This window comes from Falco peregrinus, chromosome 9 (assembly GCF_023634155.1).
Source record: "Falco peregrinus isolate bFalPer1 chromosome 9, bFalPer1.pri, whole genome shotgun sequence".
Taxonomy (NCBI): domain Eukaryota; kingdom Metazoa; phylum Chordata; class Aves; order Falconiformes; family Falconidae; genus Falco; species Falco peregrinus.
In genome coordinates, this window is record NC_073729.1 from 16,851,726 (window position 1) to 16,868,498 (window position 16,773).

Genomic DNA, 16,773 nt, shown 5'->3' on the forward strand with positions numbered 1-16,773 from the left:
TCTCACTGACTTCCGTAGAGCAAGGACATTACCTGTAAAGCTCATCAGATTGATTTCCACTGAGTGGACTTCACGTTCAGGTCTAAATTGCTTCATTTCTTATTCTAGGACTGTGCTTCTGGATCAGTTAAGCAGCAAATATTCTAGTTTGATTCTTTGAAAGGCTCTAAGAAATTACTGAGGTGTACAGAATGAACAAGAAGTTATGTATTATCATAAATCACCTGTACCATAGCCCTTCCCCCTTTCCTTTACTCAAGCATTAAAACTTGTTGGAACAAAGTGTCGTGCTAATGCAAAGGATTCTACTGCACAAGGGGCAGAGTAGTAAAAAAAATTGAAAAGACAGCTTTAGAGGTCTCTAGCAACCTTAGACTATAAAGACAATTAAGATCTAGAGGCATCTAGCAGAACTAAAGCTCCAAGAGCGCTGACATATCCAAATGAGTACATACACAGTGCTCTCATAAGGATGTAGGAATAAGTACCTTTTCATAGAAAATTAAAATTAGGGAATATGAACCCAGATAAACTTCTCCCAAGGTAAAAGGTTCCCAGATAATCAGCCACATCATCAGGCTTTTAGCACTATCTTTGACCTCACCCACGCTAGACGCTCAGGCACTGAACAACCACAACTGACACCGTGCACACTGACGGACCAAGAACACCTTCTTCCCCTTCTGGAAGAAGCATTGGCATTAAAAGGCAGCCAGCCAGGTCTTCTGGTCCCAAATCATTCACACACAGTCAAGATGCTACTGAAGAAACGTACCCACCCCGCCATAGCCAACATCTGCCAGCATCTGCTTTCCTTTAGTCTATCTCCCTCCGACTAACAGAAGAGAACTTAGCAACCTATTGATTCCCAACCTACAGCAACTCTTCAGTGCAAGGGCTGCAGCCTACAAACTCCAGACACAAACACACTATAAATACCCGGAGCAGCTTTGGGCTGACACCAACATAAAATCAAAGAATGTTTTAGAAAAAGGAAAAAAGAAAAAAAACCACAGAAGGACAACTTAATTCATCTAAGATTTTCAGTCCAAAGAAAAGCAGCATACTGTAAACTGCGAGAACCTACCTATCAGGAAAGATAGCGTCTTCTGTCTCTGCCAAGAACAGAGCATGCTGCTTCTCATTTGAAAGGGGTTAGATCCACTCAGATCAGCAAAAATCTACTCATACGAAGGAAGATCAAGTAGGGACTAAAACTTGCTCAGTGGAAAGGACACGCTATGTCCAGTAAGACAAATCTTGCTGCCATTGAAGTCAGTGAAAGCTCAGCCACAGTCATCAAAACGGGTGAGGACAGAAACCACATCTAGCAAGTATAGGCACTGCCATAAATCACAGTAGCTCCACTGCTCTATTAAAGCTGTTTATTCCAGCCTGAATACCCAAGGCTCAACAAGTATAGATCACTGTAGCTCCACAGGCTTCGATTTATGCCAGTGAAGGATCTTGTGTGACAACTTCAGTGTGCCCCCTTCCAGCTTCTAAAATGCTTTCAAAAACAGAGACTATTTCTAATGTCACAGCAACTGTTTACAAAAGCCTACATTGCTTTAAATACCTAATCATTTTCTTGTGCTGGTTCTTCAAACTGCAGCAGGCACTCAAAAGCCTAGTTAATAATTAATAAACAACAAATCAGCAGCTTCAGTATGATAACCAAGTCTCCTTTTCCCCTGTGGTCTCCCACAGTCTATCAGAAAGATACCACAGGCATATCATCCACACTTGCGACTAGTATTTTATGCTGCCTCACTTCAGTGACACAAGCAGCTGGAACTACTGCTCCTTTTTGAAGTAAAAATTAACCATCAACTCATCTGCTCGCACTGGAGAACTGTGCAAAGCCTGGGCCTGATCGTGATCCTGAGTGCTATTGCTTTCAATTCCTATTTAAATTAATTGGGCCATTCCCCTTGAATCAGTGGCTTAAACAAGCAAAAGTCCAAATGATTCAGTCAGGGGGGCAGGACCAGAAACCACCTCAGTACTTGCTGGATTTGGCCCAATGTGAACTGAAGGCACTACAGCAGATTACAGGATTAAGCCATATAATTATGAATGATGTCACTAGGAAATCCCTAAAAGAAATTAATTCTGCCTTACAGCTCCAACAGCTTGTATTCTCTGCTTGCTCCTTTATCACCTACACCCAAGCACCAGCAATCATGCCATGCTCCATCTAGCTAATGTGCAGCCATGCAACGTATGCAGCACATTTATAATTTCCTCAACATGTGTAACATGCTATTTGGGGATGGAAAAACTTTAAGTAAAAGCACACTCAACGCAGCCGAGTCATTTCCAGCTCAAACGCTCCAGCCATCGCTCAAACGGTAAAGAGTAGGCTCTAGAAGCGGCATTTTGCTCTTTCCTCTCACAACTTTAGTGGCAATTGTTGCACACAAAAGAACTTTCCGAGTGGCTTCGCAATTCCAAGTGGCGGAGTTTCGGGTCCTGCTGGCCATTGCAAATGCCTGTGCGCGCTACTGGCAGTAACGCCAACTACGGAAGGGACAGGTGGCATTTTCTTGCAACTACTCTTCTGTCACACCCCTCAAGGTCTGCAGATTTTGATGAGGTCATAATTACCGGAATTATAATTTTAAAACATCGATTCCTTTGCGCTTCTGATAATCGTGCTGGGTGATTTTCTTCAGCACAGCTACCAACAAACGTCCCCCTGACTAGCTCCAGCCGCGGCACACCGGTACCCGGGGCAAGGGGAAAAAGAACAAAGCCTCCCCGAGGAGCAAGGGACGGCACTTCGGCCGCGCAGCGCCCTAGCAATAATGCAGCGGGCATATCACCGGCAGAGTAACGCCCTCGCCCCCCCGCGCCCGCTCCGGCGGGCAGCACCGCCCGGCCGGACCCCAGCCCCGCTCCGCGCCCCGCTCCCCTCCCCGCGGGGCGCAGCGCTCCCGCCGCTCTCGGAAAACTTTCCCTCGCCCGCCGCACGGCACCCGCGGAGCGGCCGCCCCCCGGGGCTCCCCGCCGGGGACACCCCGCGCTGCGCTCCGCGCGGCCAGGGACGGCCAGCCCCGCCGCGGCGGCAGCCGGCAGAGCCGCGGCCGCGCCCGCTCCCCGCAGCGGGCACAGCCCCGCCGCCGCCCCGCAAAGTTTCCGCCCGCCGCCAGCGCACGCCGGGCGGCGGCCCCGGCCCTCGCTCCCCGGGGAGGCGGCCAGCAACCTCGCAGCCCCGGCCCGGCCCCTCACCTGCCCCGGCGGCGGCCGCACACACCCAGAGGAGCAGGAGGAGACCCATCGGCGCGGCGCGGGCGGCGGCGCCCGCCTCCCTCCAGGCAGCTGCTGCGGAGCCGCGCCGAGCCCAGCGGAGCCCAGCGCAGCCTCCGACGCGCGGAGCCGCTCCGGCAGGCGACGGCGGCTCCGCCCGCTGCCCAGGCGCGGCCCCGACGCCCCCGCAGCGGGGCTCCCCGCCCGCCCCCCGCCGTGACGCGCGGCCCCCTCGGGCCTCGCCAGCGCCGCCGCCCGGCCACGGCCGCGCCCGGGAGCGGAGCGGCCCCCGGCGCAGCGCAGGCGGAGCCCCCCGGCCGCCCCGTCTCCCCCGCTGCCAAACGGGGGGCCCGGCCCGTGTCCCCCCGCGAGGGTGGATTCCCCGCGGACGAGCGATCCCGCCGCGCCGCAGCCCCGGGGGGGGTGCGAGGTGCGGCCCCGCAGCCCTGCCGCAGGCGTGCGCCGCCGCCTCCCTCCCGGCGTAGAAACAGTGAGAATCGGCCCTTATTAACTATTTAGTCTTAGTAATAATTCATGCCTGATATGAATAAACAAAAAGAAGTTCTGAGATGTAATATGGAAATCCGAACGGTTCCTCGGGCTTCTTACATGTCCTTGCTCAACTCACTTAACTGCTCTTTCATGCCCCTGCAGTCTAAAAGAGAAGTAAAGATACTTACGAGTCATCAGGGGATCTGCTGTTTTAAAACCTGTCTTCAAACGTGTCTTCCTACAGCCTTTAATTTGGCTCAATCCTTGGCAAGAAACGGACTACCACCTGCATTGATTATGTGCAGCAACTCTCCCCTGCAGAACACCTGGTTTACACTTGAAGTAGGCATCATGGGCGCCAGAGCAGTTCCCGTCACACCAAACAGGAGCAAGGTGAGACTTCCAGCTGATCTAGCTTTGCTACAGTTCTCATCAAGCCATTTCAGCTGCAAAGCCAGAGAATCCCCTCCTGTACCGCTTCCCCTTGTCACACTGCGTTTTGGTTCTGCACCACACAAATTCCAGCCATCTTAAATGTAAAATAATAAGCTGTACCTTTGGATAAAGTTAGGATGACACCAAAATCATCCTGTCCATCTTAAGGGGCAGTTGCATTCTCACACCTTTAAATTACTAAGAGGAAAACTGCAGCTGAAAGAGGGTAGATTTAGATGAGATATTAGGAAGAAATTCTTCCCTTTGAGGGTGGCAAGGCGCTGGCCCAGGCTGCCCAGAGCAGCTGTGGGTGCCCCATCCCTGGCAGTGCTCAGGGCCAGGCTGGACGGGGCTGGGAGCAGCCTGGGCTGGTGGAAGGTGTCCCTGCCCCTGGCAGAGGACCTGGAACATGATGATCTTTAAGGTCCATTCCACCCCAAACCAGTCTGTTATTGTATGAACCTGGTTGCATAATTGATTAGTAAGATCCCTGCAAACAGCTGTTCCTAACTGCAAGCAAGGTAATGCAGTCCCAAAAATCTCTGGGGTGGTCATTCCAAAAGCACCTCAGTCATTTAACTCCTGCGTATCAAAACAGCTTTTATTCAAATAGAGGTTTGTAGCTCCTTACTTTTGTTTAGGGTGCTGATTTATTATATCTCTTAATCACGGGGCACAGGGAGAAGTATCTATATGGTATAGAAGTAGATGTGTGTATATCTAGTGTTATATAACCATAGCAACAAGAAAAAGAGACAATGGTACATCAGTTGGTGAAGACACACCCTTCCATCCCATCCTGATAAAATCATTTTTCTGCACAGTATATACATTCTGATTTATGAGGAGATTTCTTTCTGTGAAAGAGGTCTATATATCCAATTCCTATTACCTTCGCACTGTTTGTGCTTATCTGGAAGTAAAACCCAGGGTCTATCTACACGTAAAAATGCATCTAATTCAGCTCAAGTTTTCATTTTTCCACTTTGTACAGAGTCTTTAGAGTACATACAGTTTAAACAGGGCATAGAGAGATTCTTAAAGAGACCTGTTATTATCTTCACCCAAATCCAGATCAAATGCTGTTTTAAAAAATCGTTGTGGGTACATACAAAAAATTGCACCGAGTTACCAGCTATAAAGCACAGCTTCAATCACACCTCAAATGTTCTCACGGATAAAGAACGCCCTAGTCATTCTTGATTTGTTCTTCTGTTGATCAGAAACATCCAAAGAGCCCACAGGAACTGCAAGAAGTTACGCAAGCAACATGGTAGGAAGTGCTCTCAACAGAGGTGGTCCCACAGATCTGGTGGATCTTCCTGTAGTCCAGCTCAGTGCCCAAAAGAACACACACAGGGAAAGCATTAGCAATCTTACGAGCATTCTCAGCTGTTCATAGTGGAAAAGGATAGGAAAAATGGATGGAAAACGATAACAACAAAAAAATCACATTCTCCCAGCCAACACTATTCTTACACCTCCTCTAATGGCAACAAATCATCTCCCTTTATCACCAAAAAATCTGATGTTCTGATATGATCTTGTTGGAAGTATATATAGCTGAAAGGCATGACATTCGGATAAGAATTAGAACTGTGTTCCTGAACATTCATAGCAATTTAAAAAAAAAATAAATCTGATGGCACTTTTGCAAGAGTGGAGTGTTAATCCTGGCACGCTAGCTGGATTTCAGCTCAGATAATATTCCTGTGAAAGATTGTTCTTGCACTCTCGGCTGGACGTTGAATACTTCCTGATTTTGACCTAAATTATTGTGATGTTGCTAACCGTGTGGTGTTAAGCTGCTAGTCCTGTCAGCCACAAAGCTTGTGGCATTTTGTAGCTGGATGAAGTAATTTTGACTGGGCCCAGTATCTCTCAGAGCAGTTGTAAGGTTGTTTGGGTGCCTTGAATAAAAAGCAATTAAAATTGTTATTACCTAAAATGTAGCTTAATGTGTGGACTCAGTTGCCAGCTGAATGGCAAACACTGGGAAAAACACCAGTGCTTCCACCTGGTAAAAAAAAAAAGGAAAAAAAAAAAAAAGCCTCGTAGCTCATGGGATATAACACCCCCCCCCCCCCAATTCACAAACAAGGTGTACATCCCTTGAAAGCCTAGCCCCAAAGGGATACTTGCAATCCAGATGGGCAAAATTTACTTTGCAGGCAGCAGAGGGTAAGAATTAACAGCACTTACACCTAAGTACTAAGCAGAAAAGTAGATTGAAGGGGGGTGGGGAATACTATGTGCCATACCTGTCCTACCACCTGATAAACAGTTATAAAGGACTACATAATCAGTCCAACAGGCTGAAAGTTAAGGTTTATAATTATGTAAATAACCAACAAACAAACCAGAATGAGGCCTTACAAAGAGAAATCATTTGTCTACTACTTTACTCAGTCATGGAGCAGTACCTACTGCTTGCTTGCCTTTTTTTTTTTTTTCATTCCCAAACGTGCAGTTAGCTTATGTCTGAACACTGCAAAGCCTAAATTAAACTTTACAACTGATTAATCTACTAGGTTTGTATAAGATGTGCCCTTCAGTCTACACCCTGACAGTAGGAATTTCAGTATGCAAAAGAGTAAACTTATTTCAAACTAAGCACATCTGCTAGCATTGAGATGTAAGATGTGCCTAACTCCAAGTTGTTTAAGTAACATACATTGGTTTAAGGCATGGCCTGGGTGAATCCATACAACCAAGTTAAAAGGACATGGATTTTTATCTGTGCTGTAGCGCTCAATGGTGACAGCAAAGGACTGTCTCTTACTCCCAAAATCTATGTGTTATGTCATTGATTTACATTGGTTGATTCTGGAGATTTAACAAATTCCATGTGCCTCGGTTTTTCTTCCTCCAAAGGGCACTAATGGTGCTTACCTTGCCTCTCAGGACTCCCACAATGCTCACTTCATAACTTCAGACTTGTCTAAGATGATATCTGCCTTGTATGTGCAAAGAATTACTGTAGCCTTCCATCATCAGGTCCTGCCATCTCTTTCATCCGCACCTCAGAGAAATGCAACTTTATAGACAGAACAAAGCACTTTCCTGGGGTGGTGGGGAGAACTGATTCCCAGTACTGCCGAAACAGTCCTATGTACCTATGAAGCAGTCTTTGGAATCAGGCCCTCACCGGGGATTACTGCCACGCTCTTGGTGCCGTGCTAGTAACTCCTGTGTTACCACATTTGATGCCACCTTGTGATCAATCATCATACTTCAGCTACTGTGTTTGGGGAAAGCTCGTCAAAAGCTGGTGGCTGCCAGCAGTGGAGCAGATTGGGTCAGTACCGTTCCCATCACAGGCTGCCGGGAAGGGAAGAGCCTGCTCACCACATCCACGTTGTGGCACATCACCCTCTCCACACCGCAGGAATTCAGCCTTAAACAAAATGTACAGTAACATCAGGAACGGTGTCCTCACACTTTCCTTCCTCACTCGCTCTTCCCTCACACCTCTTGTTCACATCTCCAGCAGATATGAACCCCTGTTGTTTTTAACAGTTCAACAATCTTTGGGATGATTGAATTGATAGGATAAGAAGGACTTAAGCAAATCCAGTTGGTCCTCTGATAAGCAATCAATTATTCCACGAGCTACTGACCACTCAAATAGTTAAGAATCCAACCACTTAATTGATATTTGTTTCTGCAGCTGTGCAACATCTCCATTTCCCAAGGGGGCTATTTGCAGTTGCTGCTCAAGGTTTCTAACAATCAAATGGATCAATTCTGCAGATACCTTAAGGCTGTGTGTTAAGTAAGAACAATGTTTGTGGTGTGCATTGGGTGGGGAAGGAGGCAGTGGAAAAAGAGACATTTCATTCACCAGAAAAATATTGACGTATTTTCTGTTTTAAACACTGGACATTTATTTAGAGTCATTAGAGCCCATACATTATCGAATAATTTAAATTTATCACATCCAAATATAATAGGCAAATATATAATACAATAAATTGCATTTGTGCACATAAATACAAAATTTGAGGTAGGGCCTCAAGAATAATGGTTTCTGAAATTAATAACACACAGCATTATAATGTGCACTACATGAGATATATATGATGCATCCTTTGTAACATAATATATCTTCTCCACGTACAGCTAATGAAAAAATTATAATGACCTGGTTAGGGTACAAATCTTTATCCATAGGCAGCAGTACCCCATAGAATGCCTGTAAATATATATATATATTTATATATGACATTACGCAAGTAATTAAGATTTAACCCATCAATGATGGGTCCGTAATAAAGTGCCATAGGACACAGGGCGCAAATTCTCAGCTGGTGTAAACTATCACAGCAAAGAAAGCTGTGATAATTTATACCAGCTAAGCATCTACCTTACAAGGTAATACTACATAATATAAATGACAGATAACAACATGTTTTAGTCAGTCAATAATTTTCCTAACAATGGAAGATAGCTATAAGGCAAATGGTTACCTGAAGATGTATTTAAATATTATGGGCAAATAATAATATTGCAAGCAATAAGGTCCAGCCCAGTTCTCACATTATGTTAAACCCATCAGGAAAAACTCTCTTTGGCAATAGGCTGCCTGACAGCGACAAAGGCAGAAACCCCAAATACCCCTCCCTTCCCAACCCGAGTCTCTCAGAAATATCAAGCTCTGACCATTTCACAGGTATCTTATGTGCATACCATTTAACTACAAACTCAGAAATGAGCATCTCTTACAACTGTGTCACTAGCAAAACAGAAGCTTTCTGGATTGCCGCTTGCCTGAGCTCCGCAGCCTGCAACCCACAATCCCTACGAGTCTTTCTTTGATTGCAAGAAGAAGAGGAACTGCAGAATAAGAAACCAATAGGAAGCCAATGTCTGTCAGAAGTAAGGAATTCCTTTAAACACAGGCAACAAGAAATGAAATTATCCATACAACTGTACATATAGTCAAAAAGGCCAAAGGTATTTAAAATAAATCAGACGTTGGAATTTCATGGTAAGAGATAGCCACACAGTGTATCGGAAGCAATGATCTTCAGTGCTGAGGCATGTCTAATGGGGTCAGTGGAGCAGAACCTAATCAAAAGACTTCTTTGACCCAATTGAAACATCATATAAAGACGATCCAAGTCTTTCTCAATTAAAGGTCATTTTGTTAAACCCTTCTTTTGGAAACAAAGTGCTGCCATGTCTAGCTGAAACACAGGGTTTGAACATTGTATGTTTTAATAAAAACACCGGGAATACCCCAAGGAATTTGAAGATGGCAAGCATTTGCATTACGTATAATCTTTAACGCATACAATAATGCATCTCAACTCATCCAGAAATTCAATTTCATTTCAAAGAAAAACTATGCAACACAAGTAATTTCACCAAATTTAAACATTTTTTACTCACAAGATAGATAGATCTGCAAGTACGTACATCACATTTTTACTAATATGGCTTTTTCCCCTCCTTTTTTTTTTTTTTTTTAAGATCTTTACTGGTATTTAATTAGTTACTAAATGTATTTTTAGAAAATTATCAAAGTACATGCAAACTTTTCCTAGAATGTGGTAAATGAAGTGCATTCCCAAACTTCAAGGTTACTTCTTATTTAAAGACACTGCTGGTTAATTTAATCTCAGCATTCTGATTTGGCCAGTAAAATACTTTAAAAAACGGTCTAATAGGAGAATAAAATCTGCTTTTAACATACAGTGAAAACTTCCTATCTTCTGTGATTTTTGTATGCATTTCTCCCCCGTATCCAAATGTATTTGCAAGCCTAGTAATGGAGGTCAAAGCTGAAGACAAATATCAGCTAGAACAAAATCACTATCATCTATTTTCGGAGTTTCAAAGTCAAGCCTAATCCTGTGCTAATGACTTAGCAGGCACAGGAACAACATCTAAATTAAAGCAAGCAGATTAATTACATAAATCATGGAAAGCAATTCATTTTTTCATATGCATTCTGGTTTGGTAATCCAAGCCGAAGACAAGATATCATAACCTAGCAGTATTTCTTCAAATGATATCTCTTTTATACTTCAGGTAGACAGTAGCCGACATCCTTACACTGAGGTAATTTTATTGCAATTATTTAATCCCAGTTCCAATGCACATCCTGAGACAAGTTAGTAAGTGAAAGGATTCAGAACTGTTAAGCGATTTGAGTGTGTTTTCTTTTTTTTAAAAGGAACAAACCTATGGATTTTATAGAGATATATATTTTATTTTTTTTTAATCACAGTAGTAGTGAAGAGAAACCAGCCTGGACTCCAAAAATCAAACCAAGATTCTAGATAATATTGCTAAAGAGAAGTCTGAAGTTATTTGTCTTGACAAAAATACCTAACTCCCACTAAAGGTGCTGACTTAGGTTCCTTTCTTCACCCAGAGAAGGTCCCTCAGCCCCACATAGACGTGGGGGCCACATTTCCAGTTTGTCTTTACGGACCTTCGTTACTTCAAACAGAGCATGGCTTCTCACACCTGCGTCTGCCAGGAAAACAGGCGCTAGAAGCATGAACAGCAAGCCCCTTATTAAGATAGCAGGTGACGCTGAAGAAAGGGGGCAGAGCTTTAAGGCAGAGAAGCTCCCAGAAGGGTCCCATCCTGCTGCCCTGGCGGCCAGGGACCAACAGAGCCTGTGGAGGGGGGGTGGGGGGCAGCACAAAATATTGCAAAATCTGCCCTCACTCCACACAGTGGCAGCCCCTAACCGTGTTTCGCTCATCCTGCATGAGGATTAAAGGTCTCCAGCAGTGCCTAGAACTGGCAACACTAATTGCCCCGTCAAAGAGGAATTTCAGCAAAATGATTAATAGATTTAATATACATATATATATACACAGAGAGAGAGAGAGAGAGAGAAAGTAAGTTAACAATTTGTGAAAGTGTTACATTAAGGTTTAGGTTTTGCTTTGTTTTCTTCAACGGGATGAAACAACACATCGACTGATGTACAGACACACATTAACTGAAGATTTACCTGAGACCCTGTAATATGGAGACAGACAGGCTAAAGACCGGGATAGAAACAGTCCCCTGAAAGGAAAGAGCATTTACCGGCTACTGCAGTAGTGTGTGTGGGGAGGGAAAAAACGGCTAAACTACTCTAAGCTCACCATCTCTACACTGATTGATATTTACAGGGACAGAAAACATCACTAGCACACACTACGTGAACACTGATCACTGTTAAAAAATATCATATATGTATGTATAGGATATAACAAGATAGTAAAGGTTACAGTTTTGCCAATTATCGAAGATACACTTTTCTCCCTCGTTCTAGTGCGTTTGCAATAAATGGGGCTAATTTTCTCTTCAGGTGAATAAATGTACTCTTAAAAAGTTCTATTTTTACTCTGCCCGATAGGTAACAAAACTATTTAAATCTAGCATTCCTATCACAACTTATATCTGATTTCTAAAATGTAATAATTTATAACATTCTATTGCTATGCAATGTTATAGCAGCCATCTACTGAATTGACCTCTGCCCCTAACCAGTGCATTTTGTGTGTCTACCATTGCATCCACGTGGATGACTGCAGTGGTTAATTGTTGTGGGGTTTTGGTTTATTTAATTAAAAAGTATTAAATGGAAAGAAAAAAAAAACACAACTCACAACCCTATGTACATTTCGGAGAGAATACTGCTTCGAGGAATTTACGTACTATATATATAATATATAGACAAGTGGGGTTCTGCTATTTCCCCATCAGTTTAAAGAGAAGAATACATCATCTTAAAGGTTATATAAAGATCTTTATACGAGAATGAATGGGGAGTCACAAAGTTGAACAGCACATCTAACTTCTAATAACTGCTCTCAGGTGGTAACTAGACTACACTTACCACTGTAAGAATACAAAGTTAGGCACAAATTATATGATGGCTTCTTGAGGAGATACTGTAAACAAAAGCAGAGAAACAAGGACAACCATGTTTGGAGTATTGGAGCGAAGTGAGTAAACCACAGTTGCACTTAGCATGGAGCAAGGTTTCAGACCCTTTGTCTAACTGAGGCATTTTTAATTGAGATGACAGATATCACATTATCAAATGAAACATGTGGCAGTACTTTTAAACAGTGATGCCCATACCCCTCAGTCTGGCACCATTTCCAAACCACTTTTAGACTCAAACTCAGTTTAGTCCCAGTCTCAAATGATTACTTCTTTACATTTTGCTTTTATTTTTCCACTTGAAAAGATCAAATGGATTCCTGTGTTTCTGTTCTGATCCCACATATTGCTTCCTGGTGTGCTGCTTAAAGGATCTCCGCTTCTTTAAATAACAAGTCCTCCAAGTTAGTAAAAATCATAAAAGAAGTATGCACACATGATGGGTCAAGGTCTGCTGTCAGTGCAGAAAAAGCAACCCTGCTTACTGCCAGAGCCCTGCGCTGGATCGATACCAGGACTACAGGAGATCCCATTCCTTGGTCCCCTCCATCCCGTCTGAGGGCTGAACTTCCCTTGGATTACACCAGTAACAACATCCTAGTCCCATCATAGCTGCCTGTTTCAAGGATGCTTGTGTGAAACGGGTCAAATTCTGCACACAATTTGCTGAAAAGATTTTTCCATCGTGCTTTGTTTATTCCTGTATCACCTGACAAAACCTGGTGTGCCAACCTGTTGCACAACGCAATTCTGCTGTTTCACCAGGTACAGAACACGTCATGGGCATCACCTACACCTGGAAGTGGTCTAGCTAGGTCTTCCCTATGGCATGCAACAGGAAATCCTGCTTTCCTAAGCAACCACTTTCAGGCACTGCGGAAAAGAAAAGCAGAAAAGGTGAGGAAACGATATGGAAAAAAACATATCTGAAAAGGCTGACTATGTTATTGCCACCTATGTAATAACTATTAGCATTGGGTCCCCAGTTCTATATCCTTCACTGGCAGTTTAAGTCCCAGGGAAGAGGTTCCCAGTGGATCAATCATATTCATGTAACGTTCACCACGGTGCTTGGCCAAAAACGGACCCCAGTCAGGCTGCGGAGAGCACACCAACTTGAGTCGCTGCAACATGGGGGAGAGAAAAGAGAATCTCATTGGAAGTTATGGAACAGAATTACAGTGCAGAAGAAATGAGGATAGGCTCATTTAAGATTATTGATGATGGCCCTGCAATGCTCCACTGCTCAGTGTTTGTTTTGCACAAAGTTTGCAAGATTAATAAAGGATAAAGTGCCCAGATTTTAATTATACATTCTCCCCTGCACCATACGAGGGGAGCTCAGCAGATTGCAAGGCTCACTTACTGAAGGACATGTGCACAATTATTTAGCCCCACGGTCTAAGCAGTGGGTAAGTGCATTAAAATAATTGGATTTCCATTTAGCGCGTTTCCCAAAAGTATACAAATGACCAAAAAGTAGTATGTTGTTATGAACGAACAAAATTTTAATTTTGAGAAGACAAAATGTTTCATTTCTATCTGCAGGAAAAAAGGAAGAGAACGTTAACCTGGCAAACAACCAAAATCTTCTAATCTTTCTGCTGATTTCTTTATTGAATATCCAATTTGATTGGTGCATTTACAGATAAAAAGGAAAGAAAACATATTTCTAATGGCTTAAGAGGGAACAATTATATGTTTATTACCTAATAAAGTGAATCAGACCTCTATGTCAGTTTTTTTAATCTCTGCTTAATTATCAGTTTGCAACTCTTACCTCCCAAATCAACCATAACAATTTTATGCCGCAGGCTTGGTATTCAGGAAATACCAGGCTACAGCTGAAAGGGCTTCAGCAAAAACCCCTTCAAAACAGATCCAACTTTTTGGCATTTCTTTGGGTGTGCTACTAGAGGGACAGTCAGGCGAGTACCCTATTTCTGCAGCTATACATACGCCAGTACTAGACATACAAGTCCGAAGAGATTCGCAGCGCAATTCGTCTCAAGAGAAACTTACGAGGCAATGAACAATAAGTCTAATTTTGCATTAGCTCATTTCCAGGAGGAGCAGTTGTCTCCTGACCTGTGCACTCCAACGAGCTCTACACCAGGGCTGAATGGCCCTTTAGACAAGTGGCCCCGTTGCCTAGTGTCAACCATGTACTTGCATGCTCTCCCTAGGGTGTCCCACCATTTAATATTAAATTCCTTTGCTCTCTGTGAAGCAGAAAAGCATGGTCTTTTCCCTTAGGGCACGTGTACCGTGACAGAGACCAAAAAGATTATTCTATTTTAGTGCATTTTCTCTCCTTTTCATTTTTGAAGCATATAACAGCCCCGATGGGTTTTACAGGAGAGCTGAACTGCAAAAATGGCTCTGAAAAGTGGAGGCAAGTGTTTGTTCCTTTTCCCAAGGAGGGAGCAGCACAAGCAGCATGCAGTGATGACAGGGCAGAACCGAGAGAGCTTCAAAGGCCAAAAATAAGAGCATTGAACTTCTTCAGAAGACAAGGTGAAGGCAATGAAGGGATGAAATGCTGACATGAGAAATACATTCATGTACAGCGCCCTGCAAGGAACTGAGGTGGCAGCAGGATGGAACAGCCGGGGTGGCAGGCAGGGCCAGGGCACAGTGACAGGCAGCAGAAGGGGACTGCCATGTTTCTGGGGTGGGTGGGCTGGGAGGAAAAGGCAGGAATCTGATTTGCAAAATAAACCAAAAAGAAGCATTTAAAAAAAAAAAAAAAAAACACAACCACACAAGTGACACCTGGGATTCTTTTAAGCCCAGGTGCCAGAGAGGATCAGCTTATTCAAGTAAAATAAAGAGATGAAGACAAGGGGGTGGGGGGGGTGGGGGGTGAAGATTGCCAGCTAAGATCTATAATGAGTAGTGTGACCTGCAGAGCATGAGGTCTCTTTGTATGTCTTACTCCTCAACTTCGTCAAGTGGCACAACCTCCAGGAGCGCATCCCAGCTGACTCGGCAGCCACGCACCTCCCGCTTTGCAAACAAGGAGTTCCTGACTGATGGCCTCCAGCTCTGATGCTGGGCTTGCTGTGACACCATCCACACCAGCAGCTGATGCTTCCTATGCCTACACGCTGCTTTTGCAAAAAAGCCAACAAAGCTAGAACAACTTCCTCTCAGGAATGCCATGCCGGGGCTCATGAAATTTGTAACTCCTTCTAGTACTCATAAAAGCAATCACTTAACAATTTAGGAGCATTTTGTTGAGAAGCAGGGAATAGAAGGTCTGCATTTTAAATCAACTGAGCATCTCCTTGCAACACAATAACCAGTTTACCAGAAAGTAATCTTAGCACTATTAGACATTCAATATCAGAAAAAAAAAAAATTCAATGTAAAATAAAACAGTCTCCTGTGACCATATTCTTAAGCAGCAAAAAGACAGAAGAATTACCTCAATAAATTTGCCTGGGGCTAGGTGCATTTTTATCACAAACATAACTGGGATCCAGATAACTGAGCAGGCCAGCATCAGCCATCCAAGCACCATGGACCAGCCCGGGTAATGGTAAGCTCCGTAGGTCATTGGTTCCCATTGGTAAAAACTGAAGCAAAGAATAAACTGGACAAAAAAGAAAAGAAAGCAAGTATGTTTGAGTAAGCAAAACAAGTCTGCTGTGCAACAAATGGTACTCATCCACACACAGCATCAGTATGTACAGAACAGATAAAAATACATACACCTAAGGCTGCCTGCTGCCACAAGCTGCAATAAACAGGTCAGAGTCTGAATCTAATGAGTTTCATGGAAATCTTACAAAATCCCACAAAAATCACTGCATTTATGCCATAAGAACTGAAATTACAATCTTGCCCCTAGAGTAACATGCTTTATTACATGGTCTATTGGCAGTTTTACCTAATGTGATTATGCTAAGTTACTCCATTTCACTTACTGTATGAATAGCAATACATCTGCTTACATGTGTGCATAATTCAGTAACTTTTGGGAAATGCTTGTGCCCGCAATAATTGCACAGAGAAGATTTATAGCAGTGTAACTAGGTGAAGGCACGTATAAAAATCATCAGTTGTATTTCCAGAGACGTGAAGTAATTGAAAGTCTAATATTAGACTAGCCAAATGTATCAAATATTAGCTTTACAGAAGCAATAATAGAAAATAATGTATTGCTTGGGTTTTGCTTTATCTGTTTCCATTGCATAAAAATTGAATTACGACTGATCAGTGTCAATTTACTTCTCACTCTAAGTGCACTAAATATTACATTTGGAGGGAACAACAACACAACATGTGAGTTTGAACGGACCTTGTTTGCTTTCCAAATTTGCTTTCCTTGAAAGACAACATGATTTCCTATTCCCTGTGATTACTGGCAGTAGCTAAGTGCAACTCTGATCAGTAAAGGAACCAAGCAATTTGCAGAAAAGCCTTACAATTCCTTTCAGAAGCGTAACAACGGGTCTAAGGCAGCATCTTGAAAGCAACTATTGGAAGAAAACAATAAAATATTAAAAAAAAACCCCACACCAAAAAGCGTGCAGAGACCTTCATTTTTAGCAAGGCTCTCGAGAAAAAAAATTACACTGCCATTGATGTTCTCTTAGTACTATAGATTAGACCGGGCTGCTGTGTCTTCAAATTTTTTGAAAGGGATTTGCAAACTATACCTATATATTGCCACAATGAAACAAGAGT

General features: G+C 43.3%; 2 protein-coding genes across 5 annotated transcripts in view; both read right to left on the reverse strand.

The window, feature by feature from the left end:
- Window positions 1-3,426, reverse strand: part of NELL1 (neural EGFL like 1) — a 292,018-nt gene extending 288,592 nt beyond the window's left edge. For 3 of the 4 annotated variants that reach the window (XM_055814651.1, XM_055814652.1, XM_055814650.1), the window contains exon 1: window positions 3,235-3,404. In XM_055814651.1, coding sequence (XP_055670626.1) covers window positions 3,235-3,283 — 49 coding nt within the window. In that variant the 5' untranslated portion in view covers window positions 3,284-3,404. Of the gene's footprint in view, window positions 1-3,234 lie in introns of all 4 variants that reach the window. The other variant, XM_055814653.1, reaches the window with a different exon arrangement.
- A 9,257-nt stretch (window positions 3,427-12,683) lies between these two features.
- The window catches only part of SLC6A5 (solute carrier family 6 member 5), a 32,587-nt gene continuing 28,497 nt past the window's right edge, over window positions 12,684-16,773 (reverse strand). The window contains exons 16-17 of the mRNA XM_013301500.3: window positions 15,509-15,676; window positions 12,684-13,202 (exon numbers count right to left, since the gene is read on the reverse strand). Of these exons, the coding sequence (XP_013156954.1) occupies window positions 13,047-13,202; window positions 15,509-15,676 (324 nt within the window). The 3' untranslated portion in view covers window positions 12,684-13,046. The remainder of the gene's footprint in view (window positions 13,203-15,508; window positions 15,677-16,773) is intronic.